The sequence below is a fragment of the Echinops telfairi genome, unplaced genomic scaffold (genome assembly GCF_000313985.2).
Source record: "Echinops telfairi isolate 266 unplaced genomic scaffold, ASM31398v2 ScPeMD7_18;HRSCAF=68, whole genome shotgun sequence".
Lineage (NCBI taxonomy): Eukaryota > Metazoa > Chordata > Mammalia > Afrosoricida > Tenrecidae > Echinops > Echinops telfairi.
In genome coordinates this window covers 5070446-5086689 of record NW_022103915.1, presented here as the reverse complement: position 1 = coordinate 5086689, position 16244 = coordinate 5070446, and the positions used below count along the sequence as shown (strand labels likewise).

The 16244-nt window shown below is 53.0% G+C and overlaps 1 protein-coding gene across 2 annotated transcripts in view; it reads right to left on the bottom strand.

Moving 5' to 3' along the window:
- Nucleotides 1-16244, bottom strand: part of EML1 (EMAP like 1) — a 182711-nt gene that overhangs the window by 28065 nt on the left and 138402 nt on the right. The window contains exons 5-9 of one of the 2 annotated variants that reach the window (XM_004698803.2): nucleotides 10257-10285; nucleotides 9381-9437; nucleotides 6078-6207; nucleotides 1862-2011; nucleotides 1482-1551 (exon numbers count right to left, since the gene is read on the bottom strand). In XM_004698803.2, the coding sequence (XP_004698860.2) occupies nucleotides 1482-1551; nucleotides 1862-2011; nucleotides 6078-6207; nucleotides 9381-9437; nucleotides 10257-10285 (436 nt within the window). The remainder of the gene's footprint in view (nucleotides 1-1481; nucleotides 1552-1861; nucleotides 2012-6077; nucleotides 6208-9380; nucleotides 9438-10256; nucleotides 10286-16244) is intronic. The other variant, XM_004698805.4, reaches the window with a different exon arrangement.

Genomic DNA, 16244 nt, shown 5'->3' with positions numbered 1-16244 from the left:
ACAGTTCAAAGCCACCAGCAGCTCTGAGGGAGAAAGAAAGCTTCGACTCCCACAAAGAATTACAGACTCGGAAACCCACCGGGGCATTTCTACTCTGTCCTGCAGGGGGTCGCTGTGAGTCGGCATCGACTGCAGGGCAGTGAGCGGGTGTCATTGATTCCTTCTACCTCTTTTCCCGAGTAAAATTTTAATGAAAAGTAGCATCCATGACTATTGGAAATGCAATAGATGAACACGATGTGGCAACAACGGGCTCAGAGGTAGCCACAGATCGTGAGGCTGCCGCGGTGTCCTCGGTTGGACACAGGTTGCTGTGAGTCGCAACTGGCTCCCTACCACCAGAATGATAACGACAACGTCGTCAACGATTCCCTGAAAGACGGTAGCTCGTGCTTTGGTAACGACAAGAAAAAGAAACTTTTTTGAAGCCAGGAATATGATATGCTGTAGAGTAAGTAATAAGGTCTGTCAAATTATTGTCCCCAAAAGTCGCTAAAGAATTCTAAATGAGACACGAGGACCCGAACAGAAGGCGGGTGATAAGTTGGAGGCCGGCTGGCGCACAGGCTGATGCGCTCGGCTCCTACCCAGAAGGCTGGCGGTTTGAACCCCTGCAGCCGCTTCGTGGGAGGAAGCTGAGATAGTCTGTTTGCAGGAAGACACCAGCCTCGGAAACCCCAAGGGCCGCTCTCCTCTGTCGGAGCAGACCTATTGGCAATAGACTGGGTGAGTGCTTTGCGGTGGGCTGGCTGGGAAAAATGCAAGACCCATTTCCAATTGCTCTGGGACTCATTCATGCACTGACGTCCACTAGTCCCCTGCCTGATTCCTCAAAGTACAAGTATACGTCGTGGGAAGCGCCTCTGGAATTTGTGCTGACCTCACCGCTAACGGAGAGTAACTCCCTGCGCTGAGAGGGCCTCTCTCAGGACCTGTCCAGAGGCACTGGCTTTTACCCCGATGTTGGTGGAACTGGGCATTGTACAGTGGACTACTGAGGTAAGTGTAGGACTGAGCGGATCCTCGGGCGAGAACAAGGCCGCGTGTGCACATTGATGTGAGCTCAGGCGGCTCCTATGATCACTGTAAGAGTCTGTGATTTCCATTCAAACCACCTAGGGAGGGAGCCATTCTGGAAAAAAGTACGACCAGAGTGCTCCTTAGAGGAAAGGATGGCAAGACTGGTTCTCACATACGTTGGACATGCGGTCAGCAGAGACCAGTCCCTGGAGAAGGACATCAAGCTTGGTAAAGTGGAGGGGCAGCGACAGGAGGAAGGCCCTCAGGGAGATGGACCAACACCGTGGATGCAACCAGGGCTGGACGTGGCGGCACCCACCCACAAGGAGGGACTCAGAAGGACCCAGGGCCTCTAACGATATCCAGGCGGGCGGATCTACCAGCCAGCCACTGCTTTCCGGCCGCCAGCGCATAAGGAAAAAACGAAGAAAAAAAAGAAAGAAAGCCGAAAGACAACTCACTTTCCCATCCTTCGATGTACCTGCCACTTGTCCTGTTGCTATGGTGATCCTGTCCGGATGAACCGCGAGGCTGAAAAAGAGGGGGGTGGGTGGGGAAGAAAAGGCTGCTTATACAAAAATAAGATCGACATCCCTTTCAAGGTAAGCGCTCCTCTCCCCTGGACCACACCTTATCTAACCCGAACTGTGAACTCGGTCACAGCCGCGCTCGCCCTCCAGAGCAGGGAGGTCCCGGCCAAGCGTTTGTGTTTGCTGCGGCGCTGTAGTCTGGGCACTCGCAGGCCGTACAGAAGGCAGAGAAGCGCTGTCCCCAGAGATGCCCTTCGTGGGACAGCCCTGCAGCTGGGGTCGCCTCCCGGGAGGCGGGAGGCGGGGCTTACCACTTGACGTCATCATTATGGCCGGCGTAGTGCCTCTGGAGCTGCTCCTCCACGTTGTACAGCACGACCACCGACGCGATGAAGTACACCGTCTCCCCCGTGGGGAGCAGGTACAGGTTGTTCCGGCAGTCTCGACCCCGGTACCCGTAGCTGAGTGTGTGCGTCAAGACAAAACTGGTCCTTTTCGCCAACAGCCCAGACACTACCTGTGTCGCTCGGCTGCCACCACCCGTGCCACTCGTTCAAGTTACAGCCAGCTGCACATACTGCCAATGCCACGCACACCCGCCCTGACGCCAGGAAGCAGGGTTGGAGGCGGCCACTCGCTGAATTAGCAGGATGAGGAGCCCTGGTGGCAGAGCGGTGACTCGGGGGGAGGGGGGCGCCATCCTCAAGGCCCCCAGTTCGAAACCACCAGCCTCTCTGCAGGAGAAAGAGGAGGCTGCCTGCTCCCGGAAAGAGGCACAGTCTTGGAAGCACACTGGGAATTCTACCCGTCCTCTAGGGGTGCTCCAGCATCCACTGGAGGGCAGTGAGCCTGGTTCATAGTGATGTCTATTTCTATTTACATTGTGGCTGGGTGCCGTCGAGTCGGTGTTGGCCCACAGCGACCCTGTGCACATCCGCCTGAAACATTGCCCAGGCCTGTTCTTACACACACACACACACACACACACACACACACACACACACACGGAGCCCTGGTGGTAGAGTGGGCCGGTGCACACTGGGCTGCTAACCACAGGTGAGCAGTTCGAAACCACCGCTCACTCCAGGTGAGAAAGATGAGACTTTCTACTCCCCTAGAGAATTACAGTCTGGGGAAATCACAGGGCAGTTCTATTCTGTCCTGAGGGGTCACTATGACTCAGAATCTACCCAATGGCAGCGAAACAACAAGAATTGCATATGGAACTTACTCCTGAAGAAGTGAAGGTAGTTATAGCTCAGATTAGTCTGAAGAAAACTGACTAGAAATTCTTTAAGGAGTCCTGGGTGGCACCGTGGCACACTGCGCTGCTAGGCGCAAGGTCAGGAGTTCAAAACCACCAGCGTTGCTCGGGAGGAAGAGGACGCTTTTTACTCCTGTCGAGAGTTACGGGCTCGAAAACCCAGAGGCACTTCTTCTCCGGCCTTGCAGGGTCTCTGAGAGCCAGAACGGACTCATGCCAGCGAGTGTGAGAAGTTGTAATGAAACAGATTGCCTAAGAATGCTGGAATATTCTGCTAAAGAACAAGGATCTCCCTTCTTTTTCTTGTCTGCTGCTTCTGTTACATTCCTCTCTATTTCCCGCACTACCTGCTCAGACCTGCTTAACTGACATAATAGCCCATGGATTCTCCCTTTTGAGTCATTGGTCTTGAAAGAGAGGGGAGGGAGTGGCTCTGAACTTGGATCAAGGGAGGGATGGAGACAATGGAGTCTTCCATCTTTCAACTCTCCACATGGCCCTTCCCTTGAGACAGATTCCCAGCCTTGGGCTGCAGGTGGCATGGCTTTGTGGTCCCCCAGAGCCACTGTGCCTGTTCCCAGCATCACAAGGGGAAATGCGTTGGATCTTGTGGTAGTTACATAATCTGGTGTCCATTTGGGACTTGATAGTGAAGGGGTGGAGTCTAGTCTGTCAATCAGGTCATAGCCAATGAGATCTCTGTGTGGCATGGCCTTCTCCTGAGGATTCTGGGAACTCTGGCATTTTTCCTCCTTGCATCTGGGAGACACACGCTCTCTGTGCTCACTCCCTGAGCGACGCTCTACTGACAAGACACATAGTGCTACACCCTGAGAGCCAGAGAAGCCACATGGACCTACCCTGATGCAACCAGACCTCTGGAGCCAGAGAAGCCATGTAGAGACCCCTTCCAGCACTGAGATGCTTACAATGCCACTGGATCCACAAGACTTCCAACTCCCTGGCCTGTGACCCTCCTGCATTTGGCATCATTGCATGCATTTCATGAGTCTTCAGAGGACTTTATAGATTGGTATTGGACATATGGGCTAATATTGGACTTATGGACTTGATCTGGACTGGGCTGGGACATTTTCTCAATATTCAATTGCTCTTGTATATAAACCTCTTTCTCATACACATGCGTCTCCCTGGATTTGTTTCTCTAGTCTACCTGGACTGACACCGATCTTATTCTAGTGTGTGGCTCATGTAGCTGGTTTGGAAAACACAAGATCCATCAACTAGATCGTTTCCATGATTAACCACATTCCAAGAAAAATTGTCGGGCTTTGATATTTCTTCTAGGAGGGGCTCCAAAGAGTTCAAGGGCAAAAAACCCCCAAACTGGAATAAAAAGATAACGGAACTTTCCCCCATAAAGTCTTCCCCCCTCCACACCACTCAAATTCAGTAGTTTAGTCGTATGAAGAAGAGGTGGGCAATCATCACCACAATCAATGGCAGGACAGTTTCCTCTTTCTCATACTCATCGCTGGCAGCTCCCCACTTCCCCCCAACCTTTCCTGCCATGCCTCTAGGTAATTGTAAATCCAGTGACAGTCTCTACAGTTTCTGCCTGTCTTGCATGTCATGTCCTGAAGGCCATACAAAGCACAAACAAGCAATGAATGTACAAATGCGCTTTACACAATTGATGTGTGTATGGATTGTGATAAGAGTTGTATGAGCCCCTAATAAACTGATAAAAAAAAGAAAACCAAAATAAAACAAACAAACAAAAAGAACCCAATAACCAAAACCAAGTATGACAAAACAGAGAAAAGCCTCCATTGCAAAGAAAACAGAAAATACTAAAAAGTGAAACAACTTGAAAATGGGTCCAAGGGGAGATCAAAAAGGAGATCAAAGATGGTAAGGTTTTATATTTAACCTAACAACTCACTGCCATCGAGTCAATCCCGGCCTGGCGACTCTGCTACATCTACTGAAATGGACTTTACGATACTCTGTCTGATCTCCAGGCCGTCGCATCCCTGGACGATGGTCAGAGCGATCCACCAGAGGCTCAACCCACACGGGGACCCAGAGTTTGGGCTTCCACGGTCATGCATAGCCTTCTGAAAACCAAAGGTTCAGAACTGACGCTCTGATCCAGTTCCCTCCTCCGGATTTGGATTTTATTATTCACAATCCTTGGATCACACAGGCTGGTGTGCTTCTTCCACGTGGACTCGTTTCCCCAAGAACGTTTTGAAGCCGCCTCTTGTTTTCAAGTACTGGAAAAACACTTATAGAAGCTGGCAGCCGGCTTTTGCAGCTCTTCGTGAAGAAGTCAACTAGGAGTTTAATTTTTACTGCCATTCAAGAGTTAGACCTTTCATTGACAAAGAATGTCATTAGACAAAAATCTTCGTAAAAGGCGCCGACAACACATTTGCATGCATAAAAGATAAAAATGGTCTCCTTTCCTCAAACTCTTGCCAGCAACTTAACCATTCTTGCTAAGATCTTATCCCGTATGCTTCTAAGCTGTGACAATTATTTTGGGAGCAAAACATCACTGTACTTGAATACAACTCCCCACCTCACCCCCACCATCCTTTATTTCGAGAAAATCCCACTGTTTCATATCTTCTAAAACAGGATTAGCAAGTAATGTTCTGAATGTGTTTACGTTTGTTTTAACCAATTAAAATAATTTTTAAAAATCAAACCGAATCCCTTCAATTGCGTATGCCAAAACAGATTACAAAACAGGTGCCTGGTTCAATGCACAGGGATCTGAATCGGGGGCGGCAGGAAGGGGGCGGATATGTTTTGGGGAGGAGATACAAGTGATCACTTTTCCTCAAATTCCAAATAGGATTCCATCCCACCCGTGGACCTGGCTATGTCAAGCAAGGTGACCAGTGGGAAAAACCAGGCCTGTTGCTTTCACACAAATCCTAGTTCACACTAGTGATTCTTTTCATCACGCTCGCTTCTCCCTAAGTGTGGAAGCAAGTTTTCACAGGCACTCGCTGTGCGACAAGTGAGATCTGGTACCAAGTGTGCCTTTAAGTTGGACCTGTAGGTAAATCCGTGAGGATGAGAAACCTGGCCCTCCCCATTCGCAGATCAACTTAGGACGCCCCCTCCCGCCCGCCTTTGCTAAGGCCCTGTGCCGTGTGCGCCCCCACACGTGGCCGGTCCGTCAGCCTAGAGAGAGACCAGGAGGGTTTGTTTGCTCAGAAAGGACACTTCAGAGGACTGGCGCTTTCCTGGATCCGAGAAGAGCCCACGTCCGAAACAAAGGATACACCCACTCCAGCCTCAGTCTCTTGGTGGGGAGCTCCACTCTCGCTTCCAGGTTGTAAGAATCCACCTGATCCCTGGGCATGTACATGGTCACAGGGCGTCCCCGCAGGAACATCTTCACGTAGCCTTCCTCTGTGAAGAGAACAGGCAGGTGGTTAGACGGCCCTGTGCTCAGGACACCTGGAATCATGTGGGTCTCCTCTGGCCTCGTACGATACCAGTGAGGGTCCTCTCAAAATACCAAACCCACTTCCCTGCCATCGAGGGTGCTGACTCAGAGTGACCCTACTATTCAGGGTAGGACTCCCCCTGTGGGTTTCTGAGACTGTCAGTCTTTACGGGAGCAGGCAGCCCCATCTTTCTCCCAAGCAGCGGCTGGCGGGTTTGAACAGCTGCCAACCTTGACCTTGGTGTTAGCAGCCCAGTGCTTATCCCACAGTGCCACCAGGGCTCCCTGGGAAAGAACGGGGCCCCAACCATCCCTTTGCACGAGAAATGTTGCTGTTTAATATCTGCTGATCATCTAAACCCCAAACACGCCCATTGTTGGCCGGTTCATTTCCACTCACGGCAACCCCCAGGTCAGAGTGAGAACAGTCCCATGGGGTATCCTAGGCTGCCATCTTTGCGGAAGCCAAGTGCCGCAGCTGTCTTCTGTGGAAGAGCCTGGTAGGATCAGCTGTGACTTCCCGCCACCAGGAATTCTGCTTGTCACCAGGAGGGGAAATGAAGACGTCGCCCCAAACACTGACAGCACCAGAAACCCACTTGAGGTTTGTGACTGAGTGCAACATATATAGAACACCAACATCAGGCTTCTTAAAATCTTCCACTATTTAAACAGGCCGGTTTAAACTGCAAAGATCAATGTCATCTTTTTCTCACAAGGGGCCATTCTGCCCAGGGTAAAGGTGGCGAGGCCGCAGCGTTCCGTGCTAGGGCACATGCACAATGGAAAATACTCGAAAGAAGCTCAACAGGGGAAAGACTCAGGAGAGGGAAGCACGGGAAATCAGAAACATTTCCATAAGCAAACACCTTCGGACGTTCTCCTAGGTGAGTCCCGGGGACAAAAGTAAGAAACGAGGAAACTCCTGGCACGTGCAAACCTCCACCACCAGCAGCACCCATCCTCCCCACACTGGAGGCTCTCCTGACTCATGTTTTCCGGATAGAATAAGACCATATGAAGGACCTTGTGGCCCTTGAAGACTTCTGTTCGTACTCCGGATGGGAGGAATGTTAATTGCCATCAATACCTTACTTAATGGTGGTTAGATTGGGGCCAGGGACACCTGCCAGAGCTCGGCAGAAACTCCATCAGCAGAGCATGGAGGAAGCTGGCGAGGGAGTGTCACGAGGTACCTCTGGGCTATGAGCCCACAGTCACAAGTTAGTTTTGACGGTCTTCTTCCTAAGAGTCCAAGCCAAGCCACATGCATTGTTGTGTCACAGGCAGTACTGTCCCGGTGTCTGGGGCCGTGGGCATGCACTCAGGTCTCAAGGCATGCACGGGAGGTGCACTTCGCTCTGCAGAGATCTGTCTGTCGCAACCCTCTCTCAGATCTCCAGCAGGATGCGTGCCCCAGCTGATCCGTCCTCCCCAGATCCCCAGGGACAGGCTCACCTGAGGTCCCATCCCCACAGGCTCACATATGCCTCCGCCCACACCCATGGATTTCCCTGCTTCCTACCTGCTGACCCTAGCCTTCCACAGCCCCCATGCCTCCACTGTCCCTCCATTTGGATGCCGTTCACCATCCCCACCAACTGCCAGGCAGCCTGGGCCTGCTCCTGTCCCCGCTATGGCTCCGGGCCCCAGCCCTTCCCCTCCTTAAGCCCTCACCCACATCTCAGCCCATCGGCCTGCCAAGTCTGGCAATGGGAGAGCCTAGTGGTGGCCTCCACATTGGGGCGAGGCATGAATACAGGGCAGGTGTGGCGGGGATCAAGCCCGTGGGGAGCTCTCTGAGAAGGAGAGAGCACAGGTCATTCCTACCACACCTGAAGTCCATGGTGGAGGCACGCACCTCAAGTCCACACTCTGCCTTGGGTCTCCCCTGACTCATAGCCACCCCACAGGGCAGAGAACTGTGCCATAGGGGCTCTGCAGCCAACTTCTTACAGAAGCGGACTGCCTCATCTTTCTCCGGTGGAACGACATGTAGGCTTGAACCACTAATGCTGAAGTCAACAGTCCCGCGTGGCATCCACTGTGCACCCAGGGTCCTGCAGGTAACTCACACCCATACGGCACCCCCAAACTCTCTGCCTTCAAGTGGATCCCAACTCATAGAAGCCCGGTAGGGCGGGGGAGAACTGCCCCTGGGGGTTTCCAAGATTGTAACTCTTCACAGGAGTAGACAGCCCCAACTTCCCCCCACAGAGCGGCTAGTGGGTGCAAACTGCTGTCCTCGAGGTTAGCAGCCCAACATGTCACCCACCGTGCCATCAGGTCTCCTCCTGTACCACCTCACTGCCACTGAGCCGATTCCAGCTCACAGCAGCCCTCTACGGCAGGGTCAGTGCTTTCCGATGCTGTCACTCTTGAGAGGAGTAGACAGCGATGCTGTCACTCTTGACAGGAGTAGACAGCACGTTCTTCTTCCTGCTGAGTGGTTGGTGGGTTCAAACTGCTGACCTTGTGGTTAGCAGCTCAGGGCTTAGGCCACTAAGCCACCAGAGCTCCTACTCGGTCAACCGGAGGTATGCAGATAACCGTCAGCTATGACAGGTGTCATCTGTGCTCAGGTGCCTGCTAAGAAGGCCTCACAATGGAGGGCCTCTTTAGTTACTGCAGAGTCTAAATCACCCAACCAGCCCAAAAGAAGTTGAAAAGCCGCGAGGCTATCCTAAGTGCTGCGGAGTACTGGAAGTGATGTTTTCCTTCACAGCCAAACTGCAGCGAGGAAAAGTGAATACTATTGTATTTCCAGGCATGTTAGAATCAGAGCACACCCCCTCCCCCTTCCCCGACAAACCCCAAGGCACTCAGTGGGAAGGGAGGGTGGTCGTGCAGGGAGGGTCTCAAACAGCGGGGCACCCCGTGGACCCCCTCTAGCTCTCATGACGCAGACGCCGGGGTTTCACGCTTCCTGTCCTCAGCCAGTACTCCATCAAGGCGAATCCCAGTGGCTTACAAGAGCCCGGCCAAGGAAAGACTAGCAGGGCTTTGAAAGGGAACTGGCAGGCGCCTCCCAAGGCCCATTCACAGGAGGAGAGCCACGGCCTGGCGGTAGGAAGGCTGTTTCTGGGGCTCCCCCTGGCTTTGCGCAGAGAGCTATGGGGGTCAGGGCGCCGCCTACCTTGGCAGTGTGTCACCCGGCGTTTCCCTTGGGATTTCGGAGACAGAGACAGAAGGGCTAGACAGAGAGACGGAGAACTGCAGAGGCCCGCCCGCTGGGTCGTGGAGTACAATCACGACCCGTTCAGGGACTAGGCCGGGGCACTCAGACCCTCTGTATCGGGCACAATCTCATGCTCCCTGAAAATGTAGTGCCCACGAGCGCACGTGTCTGCAAACCCAAAACGTCCAGCCCCGTTTCTGAGGTTCCAGGGAAAATGGGAAGTGTCAAATGGAAGCGAATTGATTGAACCAACAGAGCCCTTGCCAACTTGCCTGCGCTTCCAATGCATTTCTAAATAAGGTCAATGTGCTAACAGACAAACAAACGCACCTACTTGTCAAAAAAGAAAGAAAGAAAGAAAGCTAGATGGGGGCGGGGGCTCTTTGCAGTCCCCCTGGTGTCTAAAAAGGCATATTGACGACTTCTTCGTGGGAAGTTTAGAAAACCAGAGGCGGAGAGGAAAGTCACCTGGGGGCAGAGTTGCCCTCGGGGCATCAAAAGCACGGAGGACAGAGCCCACGAGGTGAGAAGGCAGGCCCAGCCGGCCTCTTGTGTCCCAGGACAGGCGGTGGCACATCACTCTGCCCCCTTAGTGACAGGTGTCCAGGTGGCTGGACATCTGCAGGACAGTCTATGCAGGTCTCGCTGTTGTCACCTGCCCTGATGACCGCCCCCACTGGAGCTGACCCCCAACCCACCACTACCAAAGCCCCAAAGCTTCTGGGTCACTGTCCATCCCCTGAAAGGGCTACTTTTGATGTGTCCCCCCCTGTCCCCCCAGCTCTGACCAGAGTGTCGGGGGCACCCATCGGAGGACAGGTGAGTGGGACCTACCTGAGCTGAACACGGGCTCCTTGGGTTTGCTGTGAAAATGAAAGAGAGACAGTTTTACAGGCAGCCTCGGGCATCATCCCTGACCCTGGACCCCACCCTACGGCTGCACCGTCTGTCACCCAGCGATGCAGACAGTCCACGTGGGTGTAAGGAAAGCGTGTGTGAATACGAAGGACCGAGATGGGGCTCGAGAGATATTGGTCCTACAGTCATTGCCGACACCGCGCTCTTCACGAGAGGAAATGCACACACATGGGTTTAGGGGGAAGGAAGACACTTGGTTCATCGAGGGAAGCCTACTGACTCATGGTGACCCTACAGGACAGAGAAGAACTGGCCCCACAGGGTTCTGAGACGTTCCTGTTTGCAGGAAGGGGCCCTCACCAGGGCAGTGCTCTTTCCTAAGCCCAAACCAAACTCACTGCCATTCAGTCATTCCGACTCATGGGCACCCTGCAGGGAAGAGGACATGGTCCGGTGGGGCTCCCAGGCTGTGAATCTTCACAGGACCGTAAAGCCTCATCTTTCACCCCCCGAGTGGCTGGTGGTTTCAAACTGCTGACCTTGTGGTGAGCAGCCCAACACCCATGTAAGTCCTGTAAAATGACAGGGAATCCTCCCAGTGACTGGTAAGGGGTCAAGTTCACAGAGCTGACAATGAGACCAGATGGCGTGGCTTCCAGCCGCAGTCAGTTCACTGGAGCAGTGCACCAAACTGACTGATGTCCATTCTAGACCCTTAGGGCAGCGACCTTAAGAATGGGTTCCTGAATCGGTGGTGGGTAGGTGCGGACTGTGGGCGCTGACACACAGTGGCCCTGTGCACAGCAGACGGAAGACTGGCCAGGGTGTGCCAGCCTCATCACGGCTGTTCTGTTGCAGTCACTGTGCCACCCGACCTGTTGACGGTCTTCCTCCCTTTTTGCTGACCATCTACTTTCTACCAAGCATCAGCCCTTTTCTAGCCTGGTCTCTCCTGGTAAGATGTGCAAAGCACGTATAACAAAACCTAGCCATGTTCGAAGCTACAGAGCATGTTCCTTCTTCATCAGTCCATGATACATTCAACATTCTGGACCAATATTCTGTACTTCAAGAGCAGACACCAATGCTGCCTACAATCCCGATGCCGCCTTTCTTCATGCAGCCCGCCTCTCAGAGCGGACTGTGCTCAGTGTACACTAGGCAAAGGCATTGGACTGTGTGGATCATAACAAACTGTGGATAGCCTGGAGAATTCCATAACACTTCATCATGCTCATGCGGAACCTGTGACATGGACCAAGGGGCCAACATGATGTGTTACTCTGGGTAAACTAGGGAAACAAATCCACAGAAACTCATATGTATAAGAGAGAGTTTTATATAAAAGGGTAAATGTGCATTAAGAACACATCCCAACCCAGTACTGTCCAAGCCTATAAGTCCAACATTTGTCCATATGTCCGACACCTATCTAAAAAGTCCTCCTCAATCTCACAAAATACACGCAATGACTCTGACTGCAGGAGGAAAGCCAAATCACTGAGCATGTAAGCATCTCAGCACTGGCAGGGGTCTCTATGCTGCTGCTCCAGCACCCAGGGCTGCATCAGAGTAGGTCCATGTGGCTTCTCCTCAGGGATGTCTCAAAGGAAGTGAGCCTTGCCAGCTGAAGCAAGGAACTGGCTAAAGCAGCTGCACCCTGGTCCGACCATCAGAAAGCAAGAGACCCGAGAACTGCATGGTTTAAAATCAAGAAGGGGTGCATAGGGTTGCATCCCTCACCATATTTATTAGACCTGTATGCTGAGTAAATCATCAGAGACGCTGGACTAGATGGAGAAGAATGGGGCATCAGGATCAGAAGGAAGGTTTATTAGCAACCTGCGAGGTGCTGATGACGCAACCTTCCTTAACGAAAGTGAGCAGAACTTGAAACACTTGCTGATGAAGATGAAGGACTGCAGCCTTCAATATGGACCACAGCCCGGCGGTGTAAATAAGAGCCAACTCCTCACAAAGGGGCCACAAGTTAACATCATGCTAGACGGAGGAGAGACGGGGCTGTCCGGAGTTCATCGTGCTTGGGTCCAGGGTCAGTGCTCACGGAAGAGAGTCCAGCGGTCTTGGGGTCTGCTGCACAAGACCTCTTGGAAGTGCTGGAGGCTCCGGAGGGCACTTTGAGGACTGAGGTGCACTTGGCACAAACCACCGTTCTCTCACTGGCCTCCTGGGCTTGTGAACGTTGGACACCGGCTAAGGAGGACGGAAGAAGCAGCCATGGATTTGGATTACGGTGCTGGGAAAGACGATTGGAACACCGTGGGGCTGCCCAAAGAACTGACCAGTGTGTCTTGGAAGAAGGACCGCCACTGTGTCTTAGAATCGAGGCTGGTGAAAGCTGTCTCACCTACGGTAGACAGTGGACGTGTTGTCAGGAGCGACGAGTCCCAGAAAAGGACCTCGTGTCTGGTGAAGAACAGTGTGGAACAGTGAAGAAGACCCTCCCGGAGACGGGCTGACACTTTGTATATTAGGGTTGCTACTGTTGGATATTAGGGTTGTTCTGAGTCAGAACCAAATTCACAGCAGTTAACAACAACAACAACAACACACAGATTAAACATCTGCAGTGAAAGGAAACAGGCCAGATGCACACCTTCACGCCCAGCCCCACATAAAGGATGTCTGGGGCACGAATTCACTTGGATGGTGGATGAGAGCCTTCCGATGTGTATGTAATTTGTCTCTAGTTACCTATTCCTGGAAAGAAGTGTGTGAGTGATGTGACAAGTCTGACAATGCGGGTGTGGTCCCTTGATGGGGAGAAAGCCCCCTCGTGGTCTCAGAAGATCAGGCGATGAAGGCCTCATCGAACCCCGGGTGCTGCTGGGGTGGGGTGCCCCTGACTCAACTCCACTCTCAGAGACCCAACAGGACAAAGAACTACCCTGTAGCCTTCCCTACGGGAGCAGGTAGATGGCCAGACCGTTCCTCTGCACAGACAAACACATGCCGGCCCGGAGGTACTCCCCACTCGCGGAGAGCTTGCGTCGAGCTTTTGAAGCTATCCATCTTGGCGAGAGCGGACTGCGCCACCTTTCTCCCACAGGGTAGCTGTTCGGTTTGAAGGGTCCAACTTCCGGGTAGCAGCGCAACGCCTAACCTGCTGTGCCACCAGAGGGCGGGTGACCGGGTGAGTTCTAACAGCCAGCATCTCAGTCAGCAGTTGAGTGCTGCACCAGTGCACCCCAGCGCCCCTGTGGACACGGAGTCGATGAGAAGTAGCCAAAGGCCCTGCAGCAGGCACCGAGGAGAGGCAAGGTTCCCTGAGGACTCACAAGTCCCATCCCGGGGGCATGCTGCAGGGAAGTGGTGGCCACATCTCTCACACAAACAGCTGTGCAGCCAGGGTGGGTGTTCGTCGTGCTGTTTCGGCGGGAGCACTAGCGCTGAGAGTGGACGCCCGCCTCGGCTGATTGGCTTGGCAGGTGATCTTAAAGACTTACATCAAACAGACTCAGAAACTGGAGCTGGTCTTGAGACAGTGGGAGGAGACCAGACAACTGATGCAAAGCAAGACAGCCTCCCCTCCCGCCCCCACATGGCCCTCGGCCTCAGCCTGGGGGTGTCTCACAGCCACAGAGAGCACTCATGCCAATGACCGCCCGAGTCTGGTCACGCAGCATGCCAACCCTAATAGCAAAGACGAGTTGCCATCGGGTTGGTTCCACACAGGCCAGCCTGGGTGTGTCGGAGCAGACGTGCGCTCCAAAGCCTTGTCCTTTCTAATACAATTTCACTCCCTGTGTTGATGCCGTTGGGACTCCAGGAGCCCTGGTTGGGGTAGGGGGTAGGGGGTTGGGGGTTGTGTGTTGGGCTGTGATCCATGCGATCCTCATGGTGGGTGGTTCGAAACCACCAGCAGCTCCAAGGGAGAAGGACTGGGCTTTCCGCTCCTGTCCATGTTTTCAGAAACCCACTGTGTGTGTGTGTGTGTGGTCACTATGAGTCAGCTCTGGCTTAATGGCAGCGAGTCTGGCTCAGGTTGTGGGCATCTATGCAGCCAACCACACAACCATGCCACAGCTCCGGCACGTACCTGGTAGTCCCCCTGGTTCCACTCCTCTAGTTGCCCAACCACCCACACCTCCTCTCCAGAGTCCTTCCTCCTCTGCCGGCATAAACTCGCACCCTCCTAAGGTCCTTAGCGGTCAACACAGGTCGCTGTTGTCAACTCGATCCCTCAATGAACACAGTGCTCAAGGCAGACCTTTCCTCCAGGTGAGCCAAGGCTTCTTTGGTTTGAAGGAGACCATCAGGGTTTAAGGTTGTGGAAGTTACATGATCTGGTGTCAACTTGGGACTTAAGGGATGAAGGGGTGGAGTCTAGTCTGTCAATCAGGTTGCAGCTTGATGACCTAATTTGGAGCCGCTAAGGAGATAAATAGCACGCTAGAGGCGGGACACACGTACTCTGCTTTGAATCCCTGCGAGACATTCCTGTTGACAAGCCACATGGAACTACGCCTACGGCAGCCAGAGCCCTGGAGCTGAGGAACCACGTGGAGACCCACACCAGTACTGACATGCTTCCACCACCACTGGATCCACAAGACTTTCCACCCACTGGCCTGTGATCTTCCTGCATTAGGCATCACTGCATGTATTCTGTGAGTCTGAAGGGAAATTTACAGACTGGTACTGGACATATGGTCTAATATTGAACTTATGGACTTGATCTGGACTGGGCTGGGCTGTTTTCTTAATGTACAATTACTCTTGTTATAAAGCTCTTTCCTATACATATATGAGTGTCTAGGAATTTGTTTCTCTAGTCTACCCAGACTCACAAAGGTTTAAAGATGGGTTCAAGGTACTAGTTCCAGGGGTTCACCCAACCTTCCCTGGAGTCTGAGAATTTGAAACTCTGTTCTTGGGATCAGGTGTCTTCTACGGAATCTTTGATCAAAAGGTTCAGTCACGGTAGCTGGGCGCCATCTGGTTCTTCTGGTCTCCTGGCAAGGGAGGCGGTAGCTCACAGCGGATTTTTTCGAGGGTTGAGTTTTCAGTAGTTCACCCAGGCTTTCTTTCAAGGCACGCCTGGGTGCACTCAATCCCCAGTGCATCAACCATCGGTCCTACACATGGACCCCTACGTAACCTTCCCCCAAATCCAGACCCACTGCTATTGAGTCGATTTCAACCCCCCAGTGACCCCAGAGGACAGAGCAGACCTGCCTCAGAGGGCATCCCAGGCTGGACATGTTCACGAGAGCGGACGCCGCATCTCGTCGCTGCGGGGTTCACGCGGCAGATCTTTGGGTGAGCAGCTGAGCACTATAACCACTGTGCCACATCACAGGAAAGCCCTCACAAGTGTTTATGTACACACACACACACACACACACACACACACACACACAGCCCCTTCAACTAATTAAGCTGGCATTTGCCACCCTGAAAACTGGGCACTTAGAAGGTCAGACTTGTTAAAAGCCCAGTGGCTGTCCAGGCATGATGAAATGAATTCCTTTGTGTGTCTTTCTCTACGTGCCTTGGTTCTATGGAAAAACGGCTTGAGAGACTCCCCGCTCAGTCCAGAGGAGCTTTCTAGCCCCTAGCTTTCCATCCCAGGTGGTCTGTCACCTTTATACAGGTTGACTGGCCTTTCCGGGGGTAAGCTGCAAACAACCTGTCTTTCTGTCTGGCCCTGGGCTGTAAGCACCTTGCAGGGACTGGGTGGTAGGCTATGCAAATGAAGTGAGGTGTGCTGTTCTATGCAAATGAAGTGTCTCTGGCCTACAGAGAGGCGCTGGATCGTTTGTGTCCCTGGTGGGAGGGTCATGGAGGCTGTGTATTGAGGCAGCCAGCCCCCACAGAGGTTTTACAGGCAGAAAGAAGCAGGAAAAGTGACAGAGAAAGAAAGAACAAAGGGAGAAGCAGCAGAGAGGGGAGGCCCGGCCGTCCTGAGAGGCTGGGGCACGAAGACAGCGGGAGCCTAGG